This window comes from Limanda limanda, chromosome 9 (assembly GCF_963576545.1).
Source record: "Limanda limanda chromosome 9, fLimLim1.1, whole genome shotgun sequence".
Lineage (NCBI taxonomy): Eukaryota > Metazoa > Chordata > Actinopteri > Pleuronectiformes > Pleuronectidae > Limanda > Limanda limanda.
The window spans coordinates 18,227,234-18,252,769 of record NC_083644.1 but is presented as its reverse complement, the minus strand read 5'-3'; the positions used below and the strand labels follow the sequence as shown (position 1 = coordinate 18,252,769).

At 39.9% G+C, this 25,536-nt stretch overlaps 2 protein-coding genes across 3 annotated transcripts; both read right to left on the bottom strand.

Annotated features, from left to right (window-relative positions):
• Positions 1–1,166: 1,166 nt before the first annotated feature.
• Positions 1,167–14,233, bottom strand: zgc:77486 (uncharacterized protein LOC405808 homolog). The gene is made up of 6 exons (XM_061077908.1): positions 14,113–14,233; positions 12,320–12,520; positions 10,401–10,512; positions 7,255–7,382; positions 6,672–6,779; positions 1,167–4,652 (listed from the first exon to the last, which is right to left on the bottom strand). Exons 2-6 carry the CDS (start codon positions 12,477–12,479, stop codon positions 4,504–4,506), a joined length of 657 nt encoding a protein of 218 aa, XP_060933891.1. The 5' UTR covers positions 12,480–12,520; positions 14,113–14,233; the 3' UTR covers positions 1,167–4,503.
• Positions 14,234–14,454: 221 nt separating this feature from the next.
• Positions 14,455–24,264, bottom strand: plin3 (perilipin 3). 2 transcript variants are annotated; one of them, XM_061077665.1, is made up of 8 exons: positions 24,201–24,264; positions 20,230–20,319; positions 19,789–19,984; positions 19,380–19,462; positions 18,655–18,886; positions 16,614–16,960; positions 16,089–16,307; positions 14,455–15,396 (listed from the first exon to the last, which is right to left on the bottom strand). In XM_061077665.1, the coding sequence occupies exons 2-8, from the start codon at positions 20,296–20,298 to the stop codon at positions 15,256–15,258; spliced, it is 1,287 nt and encodes a 428-aa protein (XP_060933648.1). In that variant the 5' UTR covers positions 20,299–20,319; positions 24,201–24,264; the 3' UTR covers positions 14,455–15,255. The 2 variants fall into 2 exon arrangements, with proteins under 2 accessions (XP_060933648.1, XP_060933647.1); XM_061077664.1 differs by lacking the exon at positions 24,201–24,264 and adding an exon at positions 24,036–24,194.
• Between the last annotated feature and the right edge of the window lie 1,272 nt (positions 24,265–25,536).

Below are 25,536 nucleotides of genomic sequence, written 5' to 3'. Positions count from 1 at the left end.
TGTGTAATTTTTCTGGGAGGTCCTGTTATGGGGCCTGATGCTCACTGAGACAAACTGGACTTACTGCTAAGTGTTATGTGTGAGAGTGTCTATGAGGTCAGTTGAAGCACATGTGTGAATAGAGCTTTGGCTTTGATTACTGTGCAAATTAAATGAATCGTATGATTATGGTTTAAGATATGGAGGAAACCATGCATAACAGGTAATAATAGTAAGATAATAGAACTGTGCCACACACTTGTTTTAAACATATACACTAATGACACTTCTACTCAGTGGATTATGTGACTGCACTGTTTCCATTAAATTTATTTTCCTTGGTGCTTGTTTTTTTCTAGCTTGAGGTGGCCCTGTGATTCTGACAACACATTCGAAGACTTCATAGAGCGATCTGTAGCTTGACAAAACGGACACGTTTTAGTTAGGACACATATAGCTGGTAAAACCTTTCATTAATTTAATTCTCATGATGGCAGAATAATAATGTGATAAAGAAATAACAGTGATTTAATTCTGCGATACAAAAGGACAGAATAAGTGTACTTAATTCAGGCAATTCCTGTTACACCATAGAACAAAGTACAGTATCTGCTGTTGTGTTGTACCATATGCGCCTACACTGTTTTGTTAATAGCAGTGAGGCCACAGTACATATATTTACCATCTGGAGAAGCAACGAAACCAGAGGTGATTGCTACTGTACACTAGTGAATATAGAAACAGAACTTTTAAAACAATCTGTTAAATAATGATGGCTTTCAGCCTTTCAATATTTATCCATCCATCATCCGTCTCTCTTATCCTCTAAGGGTCACAGGGGGTACTGGAGCCAATCACAGCTGACATTGGGTGAGAGGCGGGGTTCACCTTGAATAGGTCGCCAGCATATTACTGCAGCCAACATAAAGAGACACACAACCACTCACAATCACACCTACGCTCGATTTATAGTCTCCATTTAACCCAACCCCAATCTGCATGTTTTTGGACTGTGGGAGGAAGCCACAGTATACTGAACAAAATCCTCAAAGACAAGAGGAAAACATGTAAACTCCACACAGAAAGACCCCAGCCAAACTGGGATTCGAACACAGAACAATGTGTATGAGGCAACAGTGCTCTGAAATATGCATCTAATAAATACAAAAATAAATACAAAAGACAAGTGTATTTTAAAATAAACTTTGTGATTTTATTGTTTTAATACTTACTCTTACACATCATACAATCCTAAATCTTTAAAAAGAAAAACAAAATAAAAAGATATCTGGTGGTGTTTCTGGGGGACTGGAGTGCCAAAGGGACAAGAACTACAGCTTTTGTGAACATTGTAGATTTCATTTCATGTCCCTCAAGCTCACCTCAATAAGACAAAATGAAACATCTTTTGTCCTTCCTTCTGCAGTTTGCAGACTCATCACAATGTTCAGGATTATCATAATGATCAATAATAACCCCTGCATGATGAAGACACTGATTATGAAAGGTTCTGCGAAAAGATGGGACTGAAAACAGCAAAATCATATCAGAGCAACAGACAGAGAAAACAAATGTACGGATAATATCTAGATTACTTAGGTATGGTTGCCATAAATGCTGGTGCCAAGTCCTTCACCACAAACAGCAGTTTTAGCTATCCAACTGTCCAAAATCGCATGTAATAAAATTGGGCCTAATCAATATTAGGGCTGAGTAGTTTGATAGAGGATTTCACGGCTTATTTTGTGAATTATGGTGGTTTACATTCAAACTGCTCATGTCTTACAAAACAAAACAAGGGAGGTGTGATGAGCCGTCAATAGAAACCTTTAAACCATGAAGTCCACATGATTTACAATCATCCCAAGTAAACAAGTTTTTTCTCTGACAGCACTTTCAATCCGAATAACTGAGCACTCTGTATGCAAAAAATATTTTGTATTGGTCGTCAACCTAGCAGGCACAATGCAGGGAACACAAATCTGCAGAGCTGCTCCGACCACAAGCCACAACAACATAATTATCACTTAAGAATCCGCATGGACTCTTTTCATGTTTTAGTTTTTCACAGCTTGGGGTTCACATGACTCATCCCAGGACAACACCGTCCCAGTCTTGTATATTCAATCACAGTCATTTAGACATGTTCACCATCATCATTGCCAAGACTTTCACATGAATCCTGGTTAAGGCCAATTTTCCAATCATAGGCGCCCAGAGTAAAACTCAACTAGGTCCAACATGATATTCTGTGTGTACAAGAAGAAGTGTCATTCATGTCCAACCCATTCTGCATTGGCTTTTCAAACAACACACATACTCTGAAAAAACCTTGCAACTCCAGATCAAGCATTTTAAAAGGAAAGCGATAAGGAAAAAAATGTAACCTTATTTGCCCGTATATATTTCACAAAACCTTTAACATTTTCTGTAATATTAAGGGTTATATGCTATGACTAGACTTCAGTAGCATGGTAAAAGAAAGGACTGGAATACTTTGTAATTCATCGAGGTTAGTTAAGCTCAAAGGGGTTTGTTAATAATCGGACTAGTATTGAAAAAAAAAGAAGCCACGTGGTCTGTTGAGATTACTCATGGTAAAGACAGCTACTGAATGGTGTTTGAACATGATACAGGCAAATGCAAATAAAAGGGGAAACAAGTTGGGAAAAAAAAATTCTGTGCCATTCTAGGCAAATTCTTTTTTGTGGATAATTATGAAAAGCACTTTTATACACATAGTACTATTCTTCACCTTAGTCCCCCACCTTTATTACCTGGCAGAAATCTACAATAAGATTATACTATATGAATAGGAGCCATATGTTATTTACATTTGGAAGAAAACACTTTAGAGTCCTGTTAACTTGAACCTCAAGGTTGCTGCCATGCATTGTGCTACTGCTGTGGCTTTTTAAAACATTCCAGCTTCATTTCAGACTGTGCAGTCAGTTACGATATGGTACCTCATACGTTTGTCTGCACACATGCAAGTAGGTCGGCTGGCTAGAAGCGATCTTCGTAGTAAAAGGACTCGTCTGTATCTGAGCACATTGTATAAGCACAGCAAGCAACTCTGCAGCATCGCAACAATCTTTACATTAGCTGAGGGTGTGTGTTAGTGTGTGGAGTAGCCGCTGCAACCCAGGTCAGTTTTCATTCAGCATGTGTCAGTGGTCTGCTGGTGGTTAGAGAAACGTGGAGCTTCACTCAGACTCCGTCGAACGTAAAAGGGCATTCAAGGAGTACGCCTCGCCTCGCTCCAATACGGACACCCTTTCCTCAGTGAGGCTCCTGTATACATCAAATATAAACTGCGAATGACCCAAATGCTGAACAAAACTGAGCAGGTGTGGCACATTATCTTGTGATCTGAAGTTGACACACTTTGTTGTGCTTAGTTTCTAAATCCAGAACAATGGACATTTCACTGCAAAATCTTAATTGTAACAGCTTAACTGGACTCTAATCCATCATGTCAGAGCTAGTGTGTTTTTTCTTCAATGGTTATATAATTAAGATGGAATTACTTAAATATAATTGCAAAGGTTAAATGCACATCTCAATGATTTGCTGACACATGCTGCCAATCCTCCAGCACAGACCAACCAAACGATAAAAAATAAATAGAATGCAATCACACAATTCAAGCTAACTACAATATATTAATATAGATCTTCTGATGTCATACGCTCATTAAAACAGGAAAAAAAGGAACACATAATTCAATCACTCAGTTAAGTCAAGGTTCTCAGTTTCCCCTACACAGTCCCTCCCCAACCTTCCCCCACCATTAGCTGTTCATGCACCCAATATCAGTATGATAAGTCAATATATCAAAGAACATTTCTGGAAAATGCTGAGACTTGGGAGTTCAACATGTGGTGACCCATGGAACAAAGGTTGGAGGGGCAGGAGAAAAATAAAATGCCAAATTGACACAGAGTTGACATCAGTTTCAGTCTGGGAGAAAAAATAAAATATTCCAAAGCCCTTAAAAGGTCTGGCTGATACATGAAATCTCGCAGTTAGCTGTTTTCTTTTTAACTCTATAGACCCTAAAAATTGACCTCTGTGTCGTTATCCAGGCTGCAACACATTCCTTAACAGCTTATCCCCGTCTCATTTCAACCATCTTACAGGGATTGTATAAAAATAAACCACACGATCCCCCAAGTTGAGAAACAAAAAGGGGTAAAAAATCAAATGCCTTCCCTTACCACACAGCAACGTTTATGTCCACAAAGCCTCTACGGCTCTCTCCCCGACTCGCAACACACACACACACGCTTTCATACAAACACAAGAACTCGCACACACACACAGGTTCAGCCACAGTCACCGGCGGAGAGAGAGGGAGAGGCTAGTTGGGGAAGCGTCAGGACAGTGGCTGCGACCTCACCACCCCAACCCGCCCATCTTAGACTACCATGAACAAATGAAGCCATGATATCAGGTGTTTTCATCCAAGTAGCCATTGTTCAAATTCATAAAGTCAGAGAGACTCTTGATCCACTCAAGTCCTCATAACTTCTGAATTTTCTCAGCCACCACGATCGGGTTCTCCTTGCGTATGCGGGCAGCCGCTGCACTCCGGTAATCATAGGGACAGTCGTGTTTGTCGGAATAACGGTGAATGGCACAGAACAGGTTGCCGCAGCGACAGTCAAAACCTTTAATAGGGAGGAGTAAACAGGGTCAGTCAAACACAGAAGCTTTATAATGAACATCATTTCAAGAGTTGGCACAATAATGATTGTATAGAGCAGATGTGCAGGTTGAAAGGTTAATAGATGAACACCCAACATCCCCGTCTAGGTATATTTGCTTTTAAATTGGAGATATTAATAAAAATACAGTACAAGAAAACAGAATATGAATATAGGTGTGTAAATTAAAACCAAGTTTGACAGGTTACTTTCATTATCAGACTGTATTCAGTCGTTTTGAGTCTCTGAGTGAGGATTGGGATGAGGCTTATACACAAATACAGCTATTCAATATTAAATAGTCCCCTTGGAGTTTCTTGTCAGGCAATTCTGCTTTGGAAAAAATGGAGGCCAAGCAGTTCACTGTGAAATGCTTTGGTCTGTGAAATGCACCACTTAATTGCAGAATGATTCTCTCTGCACCAAAGTATTTGGGTTTGGAGAATTTAACAACAAACCATAGCCTGGTAGAAAGATTTTGAGAAGGTGAGTTACAGGCATTTTATTGTAAAACCCTTGAAGTTAGCCACTGATATTAAGTAATTTTTAAATAAATCAATAGGACAGGAAGTTTGAATGGCCTCTCTTATTTATATATATATATATATATATATATATATATATATATATATATATATATATATATATATATATATATATATATATATATATATAAATATTGAAATTTCAAAAGACAAAAAAAAGAAGACAAACACTGACAATAACAGAAGGCACCGTAAAGGACAAAACAAAACACACTATGGGATGAGGGGGGGGTTAGAGTTACTCAAGGTCATATATGAGGTCTTGGATCAGGTCCTACTCAAAATCAAGTATGGTAGCCAGGTTTGCCACCTACTAACATCCTTAAAGTCAGTACATCGTTTTATTTGTCATACATTCTCTCATAAGTGTCTATGGGGCGTCCAGTCCCTTATCGTAGCTTTTAAGTATTGAGGATGCACTCTCCGTCCATAACAAATAGAGCACATCCATCAGTCAACTATGTATATGTAGCAAGGAGGTAGACGATTTTTCCATTTCCTGAGTATTGTTCTCTTTACAGAGAGGAAATGGGGCGCATTTTGTTTCACAAAGCTATGATATTAAAAACAATCAATGCTTAGTATGGGTGTAACGGTACACAAAAATCACTGTTTGGTACGCACCTTGGTTTTGAGGTCAAAGTTGGGTATGCTATCGACCAGGGAACTTCCAAACGGGACTCGATTACTTTAAGTGTTTGAACCCTGCTTCCTCGACAACAGAGAACGGTCGCATGTCTGCTGTTTTTTTGCCTTGACACGGTCTGAATTATATGCAAGTGGCAGCTTTAATGTCGCGGGGAGCTGGGTTTGCAACTCGTTTTTTCCTTGTCCCACTAATGTTAGTGGACATCACTCTGGTGACGCCATTTCAAACAAGTCTGCATGTTCGATGTGCTACCAGCTACATGTTCGATAGCAGTTGCACTATGTCGGCTTTTGTACGATCCCCTCGTCTTTGCCGTTGTGATTACACAGCGGACTTAAATGATGAGGGAGGGTCTTCACACTCCTGTTTGCCTGCGTTTGCTATGACTCACGCCTGCAGCATATCCGATCCTTTGCTAAAGTGGTCCATTGGAATTTATGACGTACACAAAGAAGTTCTGCACGTAGACTCACTGCATTCGTTTGATACAAGTGCGTTCAGATACATGTACCATTACACCCCTAATGCTTAATGTCTGTTCTTGTAACACAAAGGGTCATACAACATAAGGATGCTGCACAATAACAAAGAGCTGATTAAAAACAATGTTATTTGTGTATTAAACCATTCTGAATTTCATTTTCTGACAGGTTGTGACAGATAAGGGGAGTAAAGTCCCAGCAAGGGACATTCATGACTCACAAACCGTTGGACCTTACCAGTAAAAAAGAAGAATTCACAGTTTTGTGTGTATGTGCGTGTGCTCCATAAACATCCTCTCTTCCTTACCAGTGAGGCCTACTTTCTTTCGGCATGAAAAGCAGCGGTTCTTTTTCTTGTTTTTATCTGGGGTTTGGTCCCCATCAGATGAAGCCTGTGCCCCTTCCCCCAGTGGTTCTGGTGGAAAAGGAAAACAATAACGGTCACAAACAATAATAACATATATGTTTAACACTTGTAAAACATTGGTAAAATACTGAGGCTAACAGAAACCCAAAGAAAACATTGAAAATGTGGTTAATATTTTTGAAAGTGGGGATTTCTGGAATCCATAGGGAAAGGACACATACGATAAGTCATGCATGAAAAGAGCTTTACAGTTTCCAAGGTGAAGGAGGTTTCTTGCACACTGCCTCTTGATTGAGGCGGTGTTATCCTTGAATACTCTTTTCTGTTTGAATGGAGTCAGAGTGAAGCTCCATGTTTTTCTAACCAGCAGCAGACCGCTGACAAATGGGGGGTAGAGGGTAGCAAGTTAATTCCTTTTGTTTGTCTGTGTATTCATACGTAAGGAGTGTCCTCCAAGTGCAACTCATAGCATGCGACATGTGAATTGATTGGGAAAAGAGAATAGTATTTCGACGATGTCTACCTGTGCTGTTGGAAGTGCCCTCCTCTTCTCCCTCCTCGCCATCTGCTCGATCAGGGTCTACAGCTCCCGAATCCTGGGAGATGCTCATTGCGGTCATCTGCTGTGTTACTGGGCTGGGAGAGCTAGGGCTGAAATCACAACATAAAATAAAGTTAGTCACACACAGGAATTATTTTCTAGTTCATAAAATAAGTGCAGAATTAACGCGGCTTAAATTCAGTTGGCAGTATATGTATGGCAGAGAGATTCATGTCTATTTACATGAAAATATCGGTGATACCCCTCTTAGAATTCACAGACAACCTAAGCCGCTTTCAGACATGCATTGAACTCCGCAGTTCCTCCGTATTTTCTACAGAGGAGCTGCGTGTGTGAACGCAAATTTCCCAATGAGATGCTTCTAATATGCGACAGATGCAATGATAAAAAAAGGAACACCAAAATCTCCCAGTGAAAAAGCAGTGACAGACTCATAGAAGACACCGATTAAGATGTCAAGAGAGTTTGTGGTGATTAGCGCTGACACCAGTGTCTGTGTGATCTCTGCAGCGGAGTTAATTAGTCACTTCCTGGCTCTGTCTGCTCCAACACTTGCATGAATAAACGCATCCGTGCAGAGAAGTGTGTTGTGCATCTGTGAAAGGCAAACACTGAAAAAACTCTGTAGCCAACTCTCCGGATTTTACCCGTAGGTCATATCTGAAAACGGCTCTAGATGCTCTAGCAGCCCTTTAGAGTGACACAAACAATAACGCTCAACTATTCTGAAACTTTTGTTTCTCGTTTTGTGGCATAAATTTGATTTCAAGGGGGAAAAAATAATCGGGGATTGTTACAACTAACAAGACTCTAGGGGTGCAAAAATCGATGACAAAAATAGTCGCTGACGAATTTACTCGTCGATGAATCGTTGGTTACGTCATAGCGCGTGTTTCTCGTGCCGTGCAGCTGAACTAAACGTCGTTTAACCAGAGGTGCTGATGGAAGTAGCTGAGGAGTGAGCCATCTCGCTTCCTTACTATCTCTGAAAGTCACCCATGTGCAATAGTGACAGAACACAGACCAATGGCGGCGTCCGTTCCATCGCGTACCAGGAAGTACAAAGTTCGGGAGAAATTCACTCTTAACATAGCCCGAAAAAAACTACCTGCAATATCTGTTAGGCGGACCTGATCTCCATGGAACACGCGCATTTGAGGAGGAGGCACGTTTGACTTCGTAACGGAGACAATGCAGACTCGCCTCGGTCAGATAGCCTGTTAGCTAGCTTGCTATATACCTGTGCACAGGATTCTAGAATCCATTACAACAATATGGTTTAAACTTTTTTTTAACTAGTTTAAAAGCGAAAAGTTATCCTATTGCCTGACAAACGTCTTTTTTAAATCACAGTTATTTAGTCCGAAGAAGACTGTAGTTTTTATTATTAATGTTATTTTCCCTTTTTGTTAACAGGAAAAATGGATCCTTGATTTTTAATTTTTTTTTATTAGCACTTTGCCTGTCCTTGGTTTTAAATGGACAAAAACTTGATTTTTCTTTGGTTTTGTGTCAACAGTACCCTTATATGCAGCAAAGTTTATTAAAATAATTTTTTTTTTAATGAAGAACTGATCTTTATTTTCTTTATTTTCAGTCATCACATGCCTCGAACAACCTCAAGCTGAATTTAAAAGCTGTTTGCTGAATAAGAGCAATTTAGAATTTGTGTCATTCATAATACGATTAGTTGATTAATCGTTTCAATAATCGACTATCAGAATAGTCGTTAGTTGCAGACCTACAAGACTCATGCAACTATGAACAGAAAGGGCCAACAACAAATGTTCAGTGGAAACAAGTATTGATGATAAAACTATGCAGAAGCATCAGTTGCCAATTTGTCTGAAAAAATTATTGGAAGATTCTGGAAAGAATTAACCCATCAAAAACTAGTGCATTACAATGTGTGATATCTGTTTTCCATAAAACTTAAAATTTTAGACGTGGGTATTATTTATTTACTGCTCAAATATTTAACCCTCCAATCTTCTATTTGGTTTTCTTTTCTAATATGTACCCTGGTCTTTTGCCTGTGTTTGTTTGTTTTATTTTAAACGGTTGCATCTCTAGCACAATCCAACACAAACAGCAGGTTATAGTTAATAAACAAATAAATGAAACAGCCTAGACATTTTCAGGTATTTGTCTCAGCAATCACACTTTCTTCAAAACGGAACAAATAATAAAACATAAAAATCTATTTTACAAATCCACCTACAGGTACAAACAAAGTAACCTAACCTGACCCACTTTATTGGCATATCTGCAGCAAACCATACAGGGAGACGACAATAAAGCTAAATTAAAAAATTTAATTAGGTCCGCAACTGTTATTAAACATTACACAGCAATATTTAACAACCGGCCCTTCAGCAAGATTTAAAACTACATTACAGTACACTTCAGCTTTTTCTTTCAGTGTCAACCTTAAGCGAAAGAGGATTCTCATACATTACTGTGTCTTCTAATCACTCAATAAAATGTTGGTTCATACAAGGCATTGCATTGGCCTTGTGTTGTTATGTGCCTCGCTGACAACTATTCTAATGTGTGCAATATCTCAGATTACAGCGCTCCTGCTGCGTCTCTGTAAAATGGGGTTAGATGAGCGTAGCACATTGTCGTATAAGACATTTTTGGGTAAACGGGTAAAGAGCCCTTTCCAAAGAGCAGAGTCGTCTGGTTATATACGTAATATATGTACAATTATTGTAATATAATCCCAAGAGACTGTATGTTGATAAGCAAGATGAAAATACACAGACACACATCTCAGATTTCTGCTGAGACAAGCTGTTATACTCTTAATAACTGAGGGGGACTAATGAGAGGACATCAGAACATAATGTGTTGGAGCTGGTGATGAACTAATCTACTCATTACGTCCATTAAATCATAGTTTAATTAACAATTAAGTACAATGTCCAATATAATGATAAACAACATGTGCAGGGTAAGTTTCCACATCTTCATATCAATAGTAAGTCTTGTTGGCCACGTAAAATATTTTACAATGCACACTGCAGATCAGATTCATAATTTACTTCAATGCATTTGTAGAAAAACACAGGTCTGAGTGATTTCCTTCTGGTCAGTCAACACACCTGCTGGTTGGTTCCTCGGGGGGGTTCCCTGCTACCTCTGTACTGGGCTCTGGGGTTGTACTTTCCACAGTCACACCAGCTGATCCTGGTGATCCTGCAGGTGACGTAGCAGCTGTGTGGGGGAAAGAACAGTCGCACATCACGGACAACACTCAGGGAACGTGTTGTTTTGAACCCCGAGCTTGTGAACTTAAACTCTCGTTGAATGCCACTCATTGCCTGTGTATGTCTACCAAGTTTAGGTATGTTTGGAGTTAATGAGAAACAGCAGATGGAATAGGTCACTCTCTTGCTTTCTGATGCCACAGTGCAGGCAGCTACTTCTACCTCGGTTCTCCAAACCCTTTTTTTTTTGAACTGCTTATTACTTGATTTATTAGTTAGGATAATATATATATTTTTTTTAACAATGTTTTTTTTATTAATTTCCAATAAGAACCTACAAAACACATTGACACATACCACACAAGTTGCACAATGAAATGCAGGCGAACTTCACTGCATACACATACATACAAAAATAAATAAATAAAGATAAACACGGACACAAACATACATACCTACGTAAAATAATAACAATAATAAATTAAATAAAATAAAAATGTCACACTCGATATCCCTACATATAGATATAATCTACCGTTGCCTGAGAAAGTCCATTAAGGGTGTCCAAACCCTTTTAGCAAATTCGAGGAGTTTTACTATTTTGTTTCTGGTGTCCTTTGACAGCTCTTTGGTCTTGGCCACAGTGGAGTTTGGAGTGTGACTGTTTGAGGTTGTGGACAGGTGTCTTTTATACTGATAACAAGTTCAAACAGGTGCCAATAATACAGGTAACGAGTGGAGGACAGAGGAGCCTCTTCAAGAAGTTACAGGTCTGTGAGAGCCAGAAATCTTGCTTGTGTGTAGGTGACCAAATACTTATTTTACCGAGGAATTTACCAATTAATTAATTAAAAATCCTACAATGTGATTTCCTGGATTCTTTCCCCCCATTCTGTCTCTCATAGTTGAAGTGTACCTATGATGGAAATTACAGGCATCTCTCATCTTTTTAAGTGAGAGAACTTGCACATTTGGTGGCTGACTAAATACTTTTTTGCCCCACTGTATATTAGCGGTTGGGAAAAAAAAAAAATTCTGTTCAGTATCGCGATATTTTGTGCCCGCGATTGTATCGATACTGTAAAACAAAGTTTTACAATTATATATATAACAGCCCCTGGCTGGCAAAGCATGACGAGGAGAGTTTCAGAGTTTAAAATATACCTAGTGTGTCTGCGGAAAGGATGTTCTCCACTGCAGGAGATATAGTAACGTTCCAGAGGAGCACTTTAAAATCTGAGCATGTTGACCAACTCCTAATAATATTGCCAATATTCCCAGATGAATTTAACATTTTGGGTCATGACCTTGCAGCCAACTCAGGTTTATGTTACTCTATTATGTCTGCTTGATGTTACTGTATTGTATTTAAATAATTGTAAGTTATGTGCTGGGAGCTCAGTGTTCATGTGAGAGGTCTCCTATTCAGAAAATAATTACAAAGGTCCTGTGTCCTGAATGTTCAAGGACAAATTTTTGCACTAACCTTTCTTAGTTTTTGCACTTCAGTTAATGTGTAGAAGACAACGTTGTTCACAGAATTAAATGTGACATTTGAAGTGAGTTGAGCAGTCTTATTTTCCTCATTTTTGTAATACCTTTTAATAATATGGGGGACATGAATCGCAATATATCGCAGAATCGAATCGCAATACTTGCAGTATCGCAATATATCGCAGAATCGCAATACTATTGAATCGTGGCCCAAATATCGCAATACTGTTGAATTGTGACATTTTTGCCAATTCCCACCCCTACTGTATATCCAGCTTCCCCCAGCTTTGTATTAGGTCACGTCTCCCCCATCTTCCTACCTTTCTCTCCCGGGGGGCTGGATCGCCCCCCGCCCTGTTGTCTCTGCAGGTGCTCCTTGTAGCAGACCGAGCACATGCCGTTGGTGCGGGGGTTACCATAGAAACCGCATCCCATAGTGCAAAGCATTGGCACCTGCGTCTGATTGGTCTCCTGGGCCATGCTCTGGCAGAGGGGGCAAGGGGGGATGGGAGAGGATGTTCCTGAAAATGGTGGGGGGGGGGGGAGTTAGTGAAAATGATAAGCAGTCCCTGTCTGATCACACTTTAGTCCGTGAGCTAGAAGAGCTTGGAGACTGTCATTGGACCAAGGGATGAGACCAGCTCATTGTAGATAGATAGATAGATAGATAGATAGATAGATAGATAGATAGATAGATAGATAGATAGATAGATAGATAGATAGATAGATAGATAGATTACTTTATTCATCCCCGAAAGGGAAATTAAGTCGTCATAGCAGCCGGTATATTTGAATACAATAAAATACAATACAATAGAATAAAAAAAAAAATTTTTAAGGTAGAAAGAATAAAAACAGAAACACAAGATAAATAGGTAGATAAGGTGCAGTGGCAAGATGATGGTAATAGTACTGATGATATGATGGTAATGTTATTGTTAGACAGTATATCAAAATAGTACAGTATATATAGTATATAATATAACATAATATATATTTATATATGATAGTAATTATACCAATATAATAGCAGTATATAGTAATAATGGCTGCAACAGTATATATAATAATAATAGTAAATATAATAATAATAACATTTTTTAACATCAAATAAGTTTTCGCCCAACGCCCTCAACAGAATTACAGAGTCCGGTCGGGCCACTAAAGCAGAATTGGACATTGTCTCACTTAAATGAGAAAATACACTCCAGCTAAAGTTTACAATGGAATGTGCTCCTCACAAAACGATGTCTATCATTGAGGGAAACATGGGACAGGACATAAATACAAGATCAAATGTGCCACTTGAGAATAGGATGCTTCCCTGAAAGCATGGGAAAGAGGCACCAGTGGTTTCTATCTAAGTATAAGACTGTAATTCTGTTAGAAACAATGTGGGAAGAGTTGACTGCAACCTACACAACGAAAGGTTCAAGGTAAGACTTAGAGAAAAAACAAGTTACAATCTGTGAAACCAGGAGCTGGCTCAGCTGATCTCCACCCCCCCCCCCCCCCCCCAGCAAGGTGTTCAGTCCCAGGACAAAGTTAACAATAAAAAACAACAAAAGCTACAGACGTGTCTCCCACCACCAGACCATCAGGAAACTTACACACCAAACCCGACCGAAGCGATGCCCTAACCCTCGCTAACAACAACAACAACACTTCACTCACGATCTCTCAACTCTCACCTCACAGCTGACCCCCCCCACCCCCCCCACCCCCCGGCTGGAGCAGGAAACAATCGGGGTCCTGTGTGCAGCTCGGAGCAAACACTGTAACATTAGCAAACAGCTTTTTTGTTTGTCTGACATTTAAACACAAACACAACGAGAAGGACCACAAACTCCACGACTCTTCTTCCATCACGCTGACAAAACAGCAAAGGAAACTAAAACCAGGAAAGCGTCCGGAGCGACAGACATGTGAACAGACCCGTTCGGGTTTTAAAGCGAATAAAACGCTGATGTTAGCATGCTAGCGTGTTAGCCGCGCCGCTAGCCTCCTCAGCCAGCCCGACACCCCAGCGCCGCCCGGCCGGGTCCCGGCTGCTCTGCGGAGCCGGGACCCGGACCACGGGGCTCTCTCACAGCAGGCCGGGGGGACACAGTACCTGGGGTCAAAGTACCGGCGGCTGTCCACGGGCCTGGACCTCGGCTCTGTCCCAGTTCCGTCCCCAGCAGAGTCCGCGGCCTCCTACACAGCGAGAGCTCCCGACATGCGAAACAACGACCATGACGTCATCCCAGCATCGATTCAAACCGGCTAGCTCTCACGCACGGGCACGCACACACACACACATCGTCACTAAACCAACCAAATATGTCCAGAATGTGTGTCCGCGATTTATTGACACTTCAGTTGATTGACAGCTTCAGGACACACACGCACGCACCCGCACACACTGAGATAAAAAACTGCAGATCCAGAAACAAATAACACACGTCACTAAAGATGCGTGCGTGTGTCCTTCTCAAGGGAAAGATTAAAGTGGTCTTAGCCCCAGGAATGATTTTTATTCTTTGAAGGCACTAAGGCAATACAGGTACAGATTAACAAACAGATGTAAAACACTTGTTCATCTTTTACAGCATCAACAGTAAAGTAAATATATTTTTAAAGAATAAAGTCGTAACCATACGAAAATAAAGCTTTGTGTCATTTCAGAGGGCGAATCGGAAGATCTGCTTGTCACCTGCGTTACAATGAGAAAAGTCGAGCATCTTGTATTTATGCTTTTGTGTAAATTTCGCAAATAATGATATATTTAATCATTTGGCTTATCAGTGCCACATTATCTTAAGCATCAGGACTTTAACGAGCACAGATTCTCCTTGATCTAATTCTCTTTTTCATTATTTTAGCAAAAATAGTTTTCTAGTTAAATTACAACTTTATTCACATTTTTTAAATCATTGAATTACTTCTTTATTCCAATAATAGCATCAGTGTCTAACAACATTATTATTGTAATCTCAAGAATTTCTTTCCTTCAATGTAGCGCTCATAGTCCGTCATACTCTAAGGCCTTGTGCCTGTGCTTTTAGTTGTAATACAATTCAACTAACAACTAAATCACAAACGTACGAGTTCAAAATAAATGAATCATGACTCCAATATTTTACAAATATAAGCCATCTTTCATCAAAGCAAATATATGAAGTGTTTCTTTAAATGGTCCATCCACAGTAAACCTTGGCCCTCTGTCGCCACACTGATTATTAGGTGAAGGAGAAACACGACCAGGTCTTGAGATCTAGTTGTTTGGGCCAGCAGGCGTCTTCGCCACTTGTTCCTCAGCCCTCTCAGTGATCAGTGGGTTAAAGGGCCCCACCAGCCAGTTGAGTGGTGTGTTGTTCAGCAGATACTCCATGACACCATCCAGAGACTGTTGAACCTGGGAACAAGTGCACACGAGTATAGCTTTATCACAATTTCTTAACCACACACATAATCAAAGCAAATATTTGACCTACAAAACAATTTAAGTTTTATTGTGGGTGGATAATATTGACGTTTTAGCTGTGCACATTTACTACATACAGCATGCTTGACTGATGTAGCTGGATAAAAACACATAAATGAGTAGATACCACCATGACTGAATGCTACTGTAGTAATTGCATGAGTTTCCTGTTTCATTTATATTCACTACGACTCTTTAGACTTTCTGAGTGTTTGTTATTTAGCGGGATTACACAAAAAACTGCTCAACCTAAGGAATAACCCCTTAGATATATATTTTGCACTTTCTTCAACATTTGGTGTTTTTCAAACTGTTCTTTGATTTCTCAGTGAATAATTTATGGATCTTGATGAAAAAAAGACACGTTTGGAGGACAGATTTATGAGTGTGTGCAATTTGGTGCAGATATAATAAAAATCTGGAGCAAGTGAATTTAAATGTGGTCTCATAAGGAGGCTGCCAGGCCTGGGTGGAGGTGTCCATTCTTCTGAGGGCTATTCGAGATGTGTTAAGTGATAGTATTGAAACAAAGAGTGTTAAATATGAAGCACTGAACTATTCTTAGCTGAGCCGATGCAGCAAAATAAAACACCACACTAAACAAAGTGTAGCAGAATCAGTACTTGGGTCAGGCGGTGGCGGCTCCGCTCCAGGAGGACAGGTGTGAGGGTGCTGGCGCTCCCCAGGGAGGAGTGCAGTTCTTCAGCTGACCGTCTCGCGCTGGTCAACTGGTCCTGGACGGCACCTGGCAAACCCTGAGCACTTGAAACCACACTGGAGCACGCTGATCGCAGCTGCTCACTTAAACCACGCACCATGGAGAGGGCCCGCCATTCCAGCTGCTGTGAACAGAAAATGACAAATAAACGAATTGTTAGATTCACACCATTTCCACATGATTTCCGAAAAGGGATTACAACACAATGTCAGCCTCTAAAATGCAAGTGTTTTTTATTGTTGATGAGATCTCTTGCTTTTGTCCATCTCAGAGAAATGGGATCATATTCAGTTTTATTCTTTTTTTAATGTAATATACTAAGACACTAGAGTGTGCATCCTGTACAGTTCATGCGCTGTAAATGCTTTGAAATGCACACATAATCTGATTAGAAAACATTTGTTCAATATCCAATTGCTTCAGCCCTGACCTCAGACTCATCTTTGGTCCCATCCGTCTCGGAGTCGGTGTGTCCAGCTCCAACCTGCTTCTCCTTCCACTCTGCCCAGCGCTGCAGCAGCTGCTCGGAGGCTCCTCCTATCTGGTGACTGGCCGTACCCAGGCTGGTCCGGGCACTCTCGAGCAGGTCCATAGTACTGGTCATCTGAGCCACAGCGGCGTAGGTGGCATCCCTGGCATGCCGCGCACGCAGCAGGGAATGCTGCAGGGCTCGCTCCTGGACCATGGCAGAAAGTTTCCCCAAGCGGACAAAGTAGCCGGGGCTTTCAGGCTGGGTCGTCACGGCAACCTCACTGGTGGCAGGTTCAGCGATAGCAGCTGAGAGAAAAAAATAGTTTCTTATATTTTGATCTTCCACGATATTAAAACTGGTAATTGGTTTAAATGGTGTGACTGATCAGTATATATTTTCATATTCATGAAAAATAAGTGAAACTGCGACATACGTTTTAAATCACATTACTGATGGTTCAGAATTCATTATTTCAAAGCAGGCAAACCGATGCACATAAATTAGAATTTTAATGTGATTTAAAATATTTAGTTATGATTATAGCTTGTCTGCGATTTGTAAGGGCTTGAGGGGGATCCATACATCCCCCTCACATCTGTTTGTGGCAGGTTACTGGATGGTTAAAGCAGATCTGCTCATGAGCGACAATAAGACTTGAGAATCACTTCACTGCCCCAGCCATCGGTCTGTGGAAGCTAAGAGGCATGCAGAGTAACAGTCTCCCTGTGCCTCTGTTAAAAGCTACTCTGGTGGGTCTTTGCCACAGTAACCACTTAACAGATACTTTATCTGCCATTATGGGTATTTTTCCTGCTACCGCTGATTATAGTTGCAGACGAATCCTTTTCATATCCATAACCAGAGAACAGGATGGCCTATTGCTATACGAGTATGGCAGGTTGTCACCAAAACATGACATCACAGTAGCAGGTGTCAAAACTGTGAGTGTTGGAAAGTGTGGATGCTTCATGGGCCAAGCTAACAGAAGGGAAGTTGACTTGGAGTGCCCTGCCTCCCTCTCTATGAATAGCATGAACCACTGATGTGTCCGGATCCAGACACTTTATCATGATCACTCCCATCTTACCATATCACACTGTCTTGCCTTTATAGTGATAATTTAAGTGGAAAGCATCATTAGATTTGCTGTTTGAGCTATAGATCAATGCAGCAAAGACCGAGTGCCAGCTACTGACTCTCAAAGTAAATGGAAAATAGTGCTAATGCCATCATGCTCGCACATTACCATTAGAATAAATCAAGTTTAAGTAAGTTGCAGTGATGCCAGATGCAATTTGGATGCTTACTCTATAATATAGGAAACCAATGTTGGAGTAATGCAAGTGATATAAAGATAATAACTAAATTGAAAAAATGATTTTCCTAAAATCAAAACTAAAACGTTATAAAGGCCTCACTGAAGGTAAATGGGATTCCATGTCTGTCATTTACTTTGTGTTTGGCAGTGTGGGACAAAATCCAATCTTTGTGAAAATGGGGCCAGAAATCAGATTATGGTGATGTAGCAGCTACCAAATTAAAAGTTTAGGAACAAGGAAAACGTTACACTTTGCTCTGTTTGTACGATACAAACGCATAGGGCTAAAAAAAAATCTTTGATTGATGGTTCTTAAAATAAAGGTGTGTGAGATAATTATATTGAGCTTGTTGCTGGTTGTATGAAGCCCTTCAGTGAAACTGCCATTTTTTTTCATTTATGATCGACAGAGCAAAAGATTGAATCAATATCATATTTCAGTTTTATATGGTGGAAAATATTCATCAATTACCCATTAATCATCTGCAATCATCTACGACAACAAAAGAAAACTGACTACTTGTCTTGCATAATTAATTTCGATTGCAGCCTTGTTTCAGCTTCATTTGATCCAACTGTCAAAACACACCTGTCTCCATCTCAGCAGGAAATATATGGGTTGAATACTCCCCTGGTTTTCATGGACTGATTATTTTTTCCACATTTAGGACAGCTACTGACCCAGGTCCTTCTCGGTGACTGGCAGGTGGTGGTCAACCCAGTCCTCGGATCGGCTTAGAGCCAGGCCCATCCCACTGCTAACCATCTGGCCCATCCTGGTGCCCATGACGCTGGTGATACCTCCGCTGACTGCCGCCCAGGTCAGCTCGTAACCACCCATCATAGCCCCCATCACAGTGTCTTTGGCACCTGCCACCGACTGGTACACCATACCTACTGTGTCCGACACCACCTGGGCAACAAAAGAACAGATTATCAGATAGTCTTGGAGTTATGGTGGTGAGACAAACATTTTCTACATAGATCGTATCCTATCAAGCGACATGACATTTGGGACAAGGAGCAGCTAACAGAGTGATAAAGTCGGATGCAACAGTAAGAGAAGTGGAGGCTTGTTTGATTTTTAAAAAAAGGAAACCCCAGAGTGTATTATCCATTTATACTCTGGTCATATCTGTACAACATTTAACTCCAATCATTTACATTGGTGCCTGTTGGCAGTTTAACCCATGGCTAGGTTATTTTCCAAAGGGGTAAAAGCAACTGTTCATAAATTGTTGCTATGGATACCTGTAGGGGGCTTTGTCCTAATTCAGGAGCCTGATGTTTTGCAGACTACTCGATCTATGAAGGCCTGGTGATAGTAGGAGCGGGGCAAGTTGGAAATGGTCGTCGACTGTCTGAAATGTCTTCTTTGCATTAAAGTAGTCTGGCTTTTTTCTGACCTTGTCTGCTGGTTGGTGAAGAATAGGCAGCTTCTCCTCCATCTTATCCAGACCCATCAAGGCATACTCGTTCACTGTGGCAACTGACACAAACAGAATATTTTCCTTTGAATAAATATATAACAAGTATCATCAGCTAAATTTGTCGGAGAGGAGCAAAGCAGCAAACAACAAAAACAGTCATTAAACTGCTTCATGTTTACTGTACAGCAGGAGCTGGAAAGGCTTTAATGATTGCTCTGAAACTCAGAGTAAACATTCTGCTTTCAGAAGAAGATACCTATTTTAAGTCCTATGTTGTATTCTAGCCGCATAGTAACAAGAGGGCCTGACATTCAATTATAGTTAAATCAAATGCTGTGGTTGCACATATATTACATCATATTTTTCACAGGGGAGAAGAACTCACGTTGTGGTTCTATAATGTCCCGGAGAGGCTTGGACCCGGTGGTGGCAGCTGCACCCAAGGTCCGGGCCCCACTCTCTGCTGCATCCATCACTCCCTTCAGCATGGGCGAGCTGTCTTTGGTGCTGGTGTAGGCGCTGGAAACCACCTCGTAAGCTGAACTGACCAGTGTCAAGTTGCTCACTCTGGAAACAACATTCTAGGAGAAATATTAACAGAACCACCACTGAGGTCATTGAAAAGAATTTTGAAATACACGATACTGCCTCTATAAATCATCGCATATCAATACCATCAATTCAGTACAGTCTAAGTGGGCTCTTAGGGATAATGAGCGATTCCGTTAAGTAGCTCATCAAAATGGAGTGTGCCAAAGTGTCAAATGAGTTCATAATAGGCCTCAGTTTTGTAATGGGTGTCATTCTGGGTCACAGCGCTCCTCACCTGCTGGTCTCCATTAGCTGCTTCTGCTGCTGCAGCTCCACTCTCATTAGTCTTCCCACTGTCTGCCATTGTGACTGCTGGATTCAATCTCTGACACAGAATATGGACAGTCAGAATCAGTGAGTCACCTCACATTGCTTCATATGCACGACGTGCGTCTTTCCTCTCTGAGATTCTTTGTTGAAGTGAAATGGAAATTGCTGTCTGGTCAGAGTGTAATAAAGGCAGAGGCAATGCAGCCATGTTAATTTTGTTTATCAACACTATGATGCAACGAGGAAGAAACTGCCCCCTAAAGTGAAAATGTTGCAGCCATGCAAACAATTCAAGTCTGTGTGTTTTGAGATACAAATTGGATAATGATACCATTTAGAATGTTTATTATTTTCACACAGCTGTATTTTTGCATTATAGCATTCTGAAGTATAGAGTAGAGAGAGTGGAAAGAATTTAGGATTCACTCGTGAAAATGATATGTTTTTAGTTAGTTTGGCTGATCAAAGTGTCGCATATGCATCTGTGAAGTTCCCTAAGGCACAAGAAAGTGAAACGGAAATTAATCAAATAATAGTGGCACATCGCACACAAACAAACACACATACTTGGATTGAGAGAATCATTATATCCCTGCACATATAGTACTGTTTGTGTGGTAAATCTGCAATGTAATGCTCTATATAGTGTATGTTTTATTTCTGTACCTTATCATGATAATTATTTACTTAATACTCATAGGAGCATCCAATATTTACATTTCAGAACCAGAACTTAAGCTCAGGGGACTTTAATGGTTAGTTGATGATCAAAATAATTGTATGGTCGGTCAGCTAAATTGCTTTGAAGTTTTATTGTTAAATTATATATAGAACATGTTTGTTCTACAGTGATATAATACGTCACAGATCAAATATAAGATTAAAGAAGCTTTGTTGATCCCACACCAAATAAATTAGCTCGTTACAACAGCGTATAGTTAGAATTTGTACAAAAATTGAATTACAGACAATATGTACATAATATACATGTTTCACTTTGAATGCAAAAAACTAAACTGAATTCTAAGAATTTAAATCTGGAAACCAACTGGAAGATTAATGGATAATTTTAGCAATCAAAGAAATGCAGATGAGGAAACTGGAGTTAGTAGGAAAGACCTCCCTGCAGTTACCTCCTCCTCCTTCTCCTCCTCCACCTCCTCCTCCTCCTCCTTCTTCTCCTGCTTCTACTCCTCCACCACCTCCTTCTTCTCCTTCTCCTCCTTCTCCTCCTTCTCCTCCTTCTCCTCCTCCTCCACCTCCTCCACCTCCTCCACCTCCTCGTTCTTCTCCTACTCCACCTCCTCCTCCTCCTCCACCTCTTTCCAGCATGCGGGCAGCATCTGTCTGTGTTCTACCAGATGGTGCAGAGAGACAGAGGTGGACACCAATCCACCTGTCTTTACCTCAACACTGTTAACAAGCATCTGACACGTTCCACCTGATGTGTATAGAGCGGATGAGTCCGAAAAAAGGAAGTGACCTCTGTGATCACACTGCAGGAGACACATGAGCAGTAGCATGACGACTGAGTCCAACAAGCTGTGACCTGTGATAAATATCATGTTTTCTTGTTCTTTTTCTTCTTATTCACACTATCGCTATATATATTTAATGTTCTCCCACAGATTTGTTATGTTTTATCATAGAGTTTAAAACAGAAAACTTCACACAGGAGCAAAACCTCTTTGAACTTTAAAGAAATACGAAAGTGATATTTATGATAACTTTCTAGCAATATAACTCTTAGTCATATCGCCCAATTCAAAAATCAAGCCTTCCTGCCCGACAAAAATACATGTACGTTTTAACCACAGATGACCTTCTTATACATAGTTTATTCGTCTAGATGTCGACAGTGAATAAAATCTTCTCTCTGATGCTTTCTCCAGTTCCAGGCGATCTCTCTGGAATTTTGTTTGATTGCGAATTGCATTTTGTTGCAACAGCTTTGTTGAGCAACTTTTTTTTTTCTCTTTCAATGCGGCAGTTGACGATAAGGCTTTCATTGGCTGTATTCCAAAAGAACGTCTTACACTATGCTACCTGATATCTGATTGAGATGAACCCAAGATAATTTTCAAAGACACAGTTTCACATGATGAAGAAAGCTGTTGAGCAACACTGACAAACGGTTTCTAACTTTCAGAAATCATCCTCTCAATGATGCGAGTCCAGCTGAAGAGACAATGTGGCCTTTTCCTCATTGGATGTAAGATTGTTTGTCACATCCTCACACTGTTGAGCCACATCATCCCCTTTTGGGAAAATGAATAGTGACTAAGCTCGCTCAGAAAGTGAAACACTATGTGACCTTTGATAATAATACACAAGCTGATGTATCGCCAGGAAACTATTGAGACACTTGTCAAAGGGGACAGTGTTAGAGCTGAAACAAACAAAATATCACAAATAAAGAGTGGGTTACAGAGACTGCAGTTGTCCATGATCCAAACAGACAGAGAGACAATTGCTAATGTGGACTTAACTAATACAGAGTGGACTATATGTGACTCAGTAGAGCACATACCTCTGCCAAGGCCAAATGGTCACCTTAAATTCACACACTTACAGAAATCAATCCTCTGAACATTTTCAAGATCGATGAATTATTCCCTTGGAAATCAGTGATAGAAAATGAGCTATAAGAATTTACTGGATCCGACCCTGATCTGGATCTGCACCAAAATTTTTATAATTTCTTCCCCAACACATACCACAACTTTCCACCAAGTTTCATTGTAATCCGTCTTGAAATGTTTGAGTAATCTTGTTAACAAGCAACAAAACAACAACCAACAAACAGAAAATATAACTTCTTGGTGGAGGTAATAAACCAGAGAAGGAAGAAGGGTAAGGTTTATTAAAATGATACTGTCTTTTTTAGTTGTATCATTTCTATCTATGATAGTGTAGACAGACACAGATCAGTGAGATCAGGCACAGATCCTCAAAGTCACCTCGGGATAGTTAAAGCACAAAGCTCTTTTTCTTATGAAACAATGGATACGTCATTTGTTCTGGCCACTGAATTTCTCTCACATGGATCAGTTGGAGAAATTGAAAATCACTCATTGGATGAGCTGCTCATAACTCATGTGGACACAGGAGATTGCTGCATTTTTAGTTAGGTTTGGAAATCACCACTTCAGCACAACAAGTTAAACAAGGACATCTGGTAGGAAATACACTGGCAGTCCCTGGAGTAAAGTCCAGAAGGAATCCAGTGTGGAGCAGACACAGGTCACGTCTGCCACAACCTTCATAGAACATGTCTGATGCCAACTGTGCTCATAGCCCTGATCAGCGGTCTGGGGATTTTCCAGTGATCTCATTTCAGCTGATGTTTTTCCTTTCACAACTTTATTTACTAAATTATATATATATATACACAAACGTTGAAGCTAAAGGGACAGTGTAGTTAAATAAACAGACACGAACATAAATACATAATAGAAATAAGAAGTACATACATTAGGTTTATAAATATAAAGAAAAGAAAGTGACTGACACTGAAGAAACGTTTTGATACTTTTCAAGTTGCAGAGTCTTGATATATTGTATAACATATCTGAATAAATATTCCTATAAATTCACATATCGATCTTCAGCTGGCTTCCTCTCAGGTGAGGGCGCAGTGTGTGACGTCAGCAGCTGTCACCTCTTCTACTTTATGGCTGATGCACTTTAACCGACAAGAGGGACAAGAGCAGACAACCTAACCTCAACCACACAATAAGCACACAACTCGTCCAACCTGTGTTTACTGACCTGTGTTTACTAACTGCTCTTGTTTACTTCAGTTCACACGCAACACGTCTCCTCGGCAGGAAGTGATTTTAGTTTGACAGCGGCTAACTTAGCTGGTCTGGCTAACACGTGGAGGTGTTGGTCTAAAGACGATAAAAAACAGGAGGAAGCCTTTGAATCACTGACCTCTGGGAGCTGTCTGTTGGCGTTGGTCTGTCCTGCGGTGACCTGTTGGTCAGTGAACTTGTGCAGTCTCCAGATAGGCTGAGGTTTTCACACACAGGCTGACCAATGAGGGCGGAGTGTGGGACTGTCTTAGCAACTTTCAACCAATCACATTGCAGAACATAGAGGCAGTGGAAGCTACAAAACAGATCAATGGGCTACACTACACCTATTTTTTATATGTATCATATATCAGATTTATCCTTTTAATAATAATAATTTTAGATCTTGTATTACATCATTTGTTGTCTTTGATTTTAAATGATATGTTTTATTTTCTTGTTTTTATTTTCCTATTTGTGAAGCACTTTTCAATGGGTCTTTTGGAAGGTGCTATTATAAAAGACGTACAAAAAAGACTATATTAGGTCAATTTTGCAGTGGTACCAATTGTTTGTGTGTGAATTAAGTAACTATTGTGTCCTTGTGAGAAATTTGCATTTTATCCGTGGATTAACACACTCTAATCTTGTTGGAGGAATTAAGTGTGAACACAGGTTGTTGCACTGTGTTATTTTGTTTTCCATTTGCTGATATGATGAAATGATGGATCATCTGTCTATCTATCTATGTATCTATCTCTCTATCTATGTATCTATCTATCTATCTATCTATCTATCTATCTATCTATCTATCTATCTATCTATCTATCTATCTATCTATCTATCTATCTATCTATCTATCTATCTATCTATCTATCTATCTATCTATCTATCTATCTATCTATCTATCTATCTATCTATCTATCTATCTATCTATCTATCTATCATACAGGATTCCAACACAATGTACACAAAAGTACATTATTTGCCACTTAACAGAGTGCAAATATATTTTTATATTACTTTTTCACGTTCATGTTTCAAGTTTTATTTGTCATAAGTTAGTTAACGAAGGGTCAACGGTACAATCAAAAGCATTGGACGAGGAGGACATGTACTGTATAAGTACATGTATATATACGTTATTGCACATTTTCTAGAGGAGAGTTAACAAACACTTGAAGATTCCATTAGGATTTCACATGCAATATATATGAATAGTTCAAAAAATAAGGGACACCGTTCAAATAATCTCCATCCATTGCTTAGAATATTAATGTTCATGCATCAGTCATAATGGCCAGAGATGGAATAACTATTCTGATCATTTACTCAAGTTAAACAAACAATTAAAAAAATATCCCTTTACCCTACAGGTAAAAAGCCTGCCTGGAAAAAGCTGCATATCACTGTTGTAGCAGCTGGAAGTGGATAGAGTAAGTTTGAATGACTTTATATATGGTTTTATACACTGG

Bases quoted from the DNA above. Each gene is read 5' to 3' on its own strand.
- zgc:77486 (XM_061077908.1), bottom strand. From the start codon at position 12,479: ATGGCCCAGGAGACCAATCAGACGCAGGTGCCAATGCTTTGCACTATG. The intron at 10,513-12,319 runs GTAGGAAGATGG...TCCCCCACACAG, and splicing joins CAGCCCCCCGGGAGAGAAAG to CTGCTACGTCACCTGCAGGA. The intron at 6,780-7,254 runs GTAGACATCGTC...CTTTTCCACCAG, and splicing joins GGGCACTTCCAACAGCACAG to AACCACTGGGGGAAGGGGCA.
- plin3 (XM_061077665.1), bottom strand. From the start codon at position 20,298: ATGGCAGACAGTGGGAAGACTAATGAGAGTGGAGCTGCAGCAGCAGAA. The intron at 19,985-20,229 runs GTGAGGAGCGCT...TATTTCTCCTAG, and splicing joins CAGCTAATGGAGACCAGCAG to AATGTTGTTTCCAGAGTGAG. The intron at 16,308-16,613 runs GTCAGGGCTGAA...TTCTGTTCACAG, and splicing joins GGACCAAAGATGAGTCTGAG to CAGCTGGAATGGCGGGCCCT.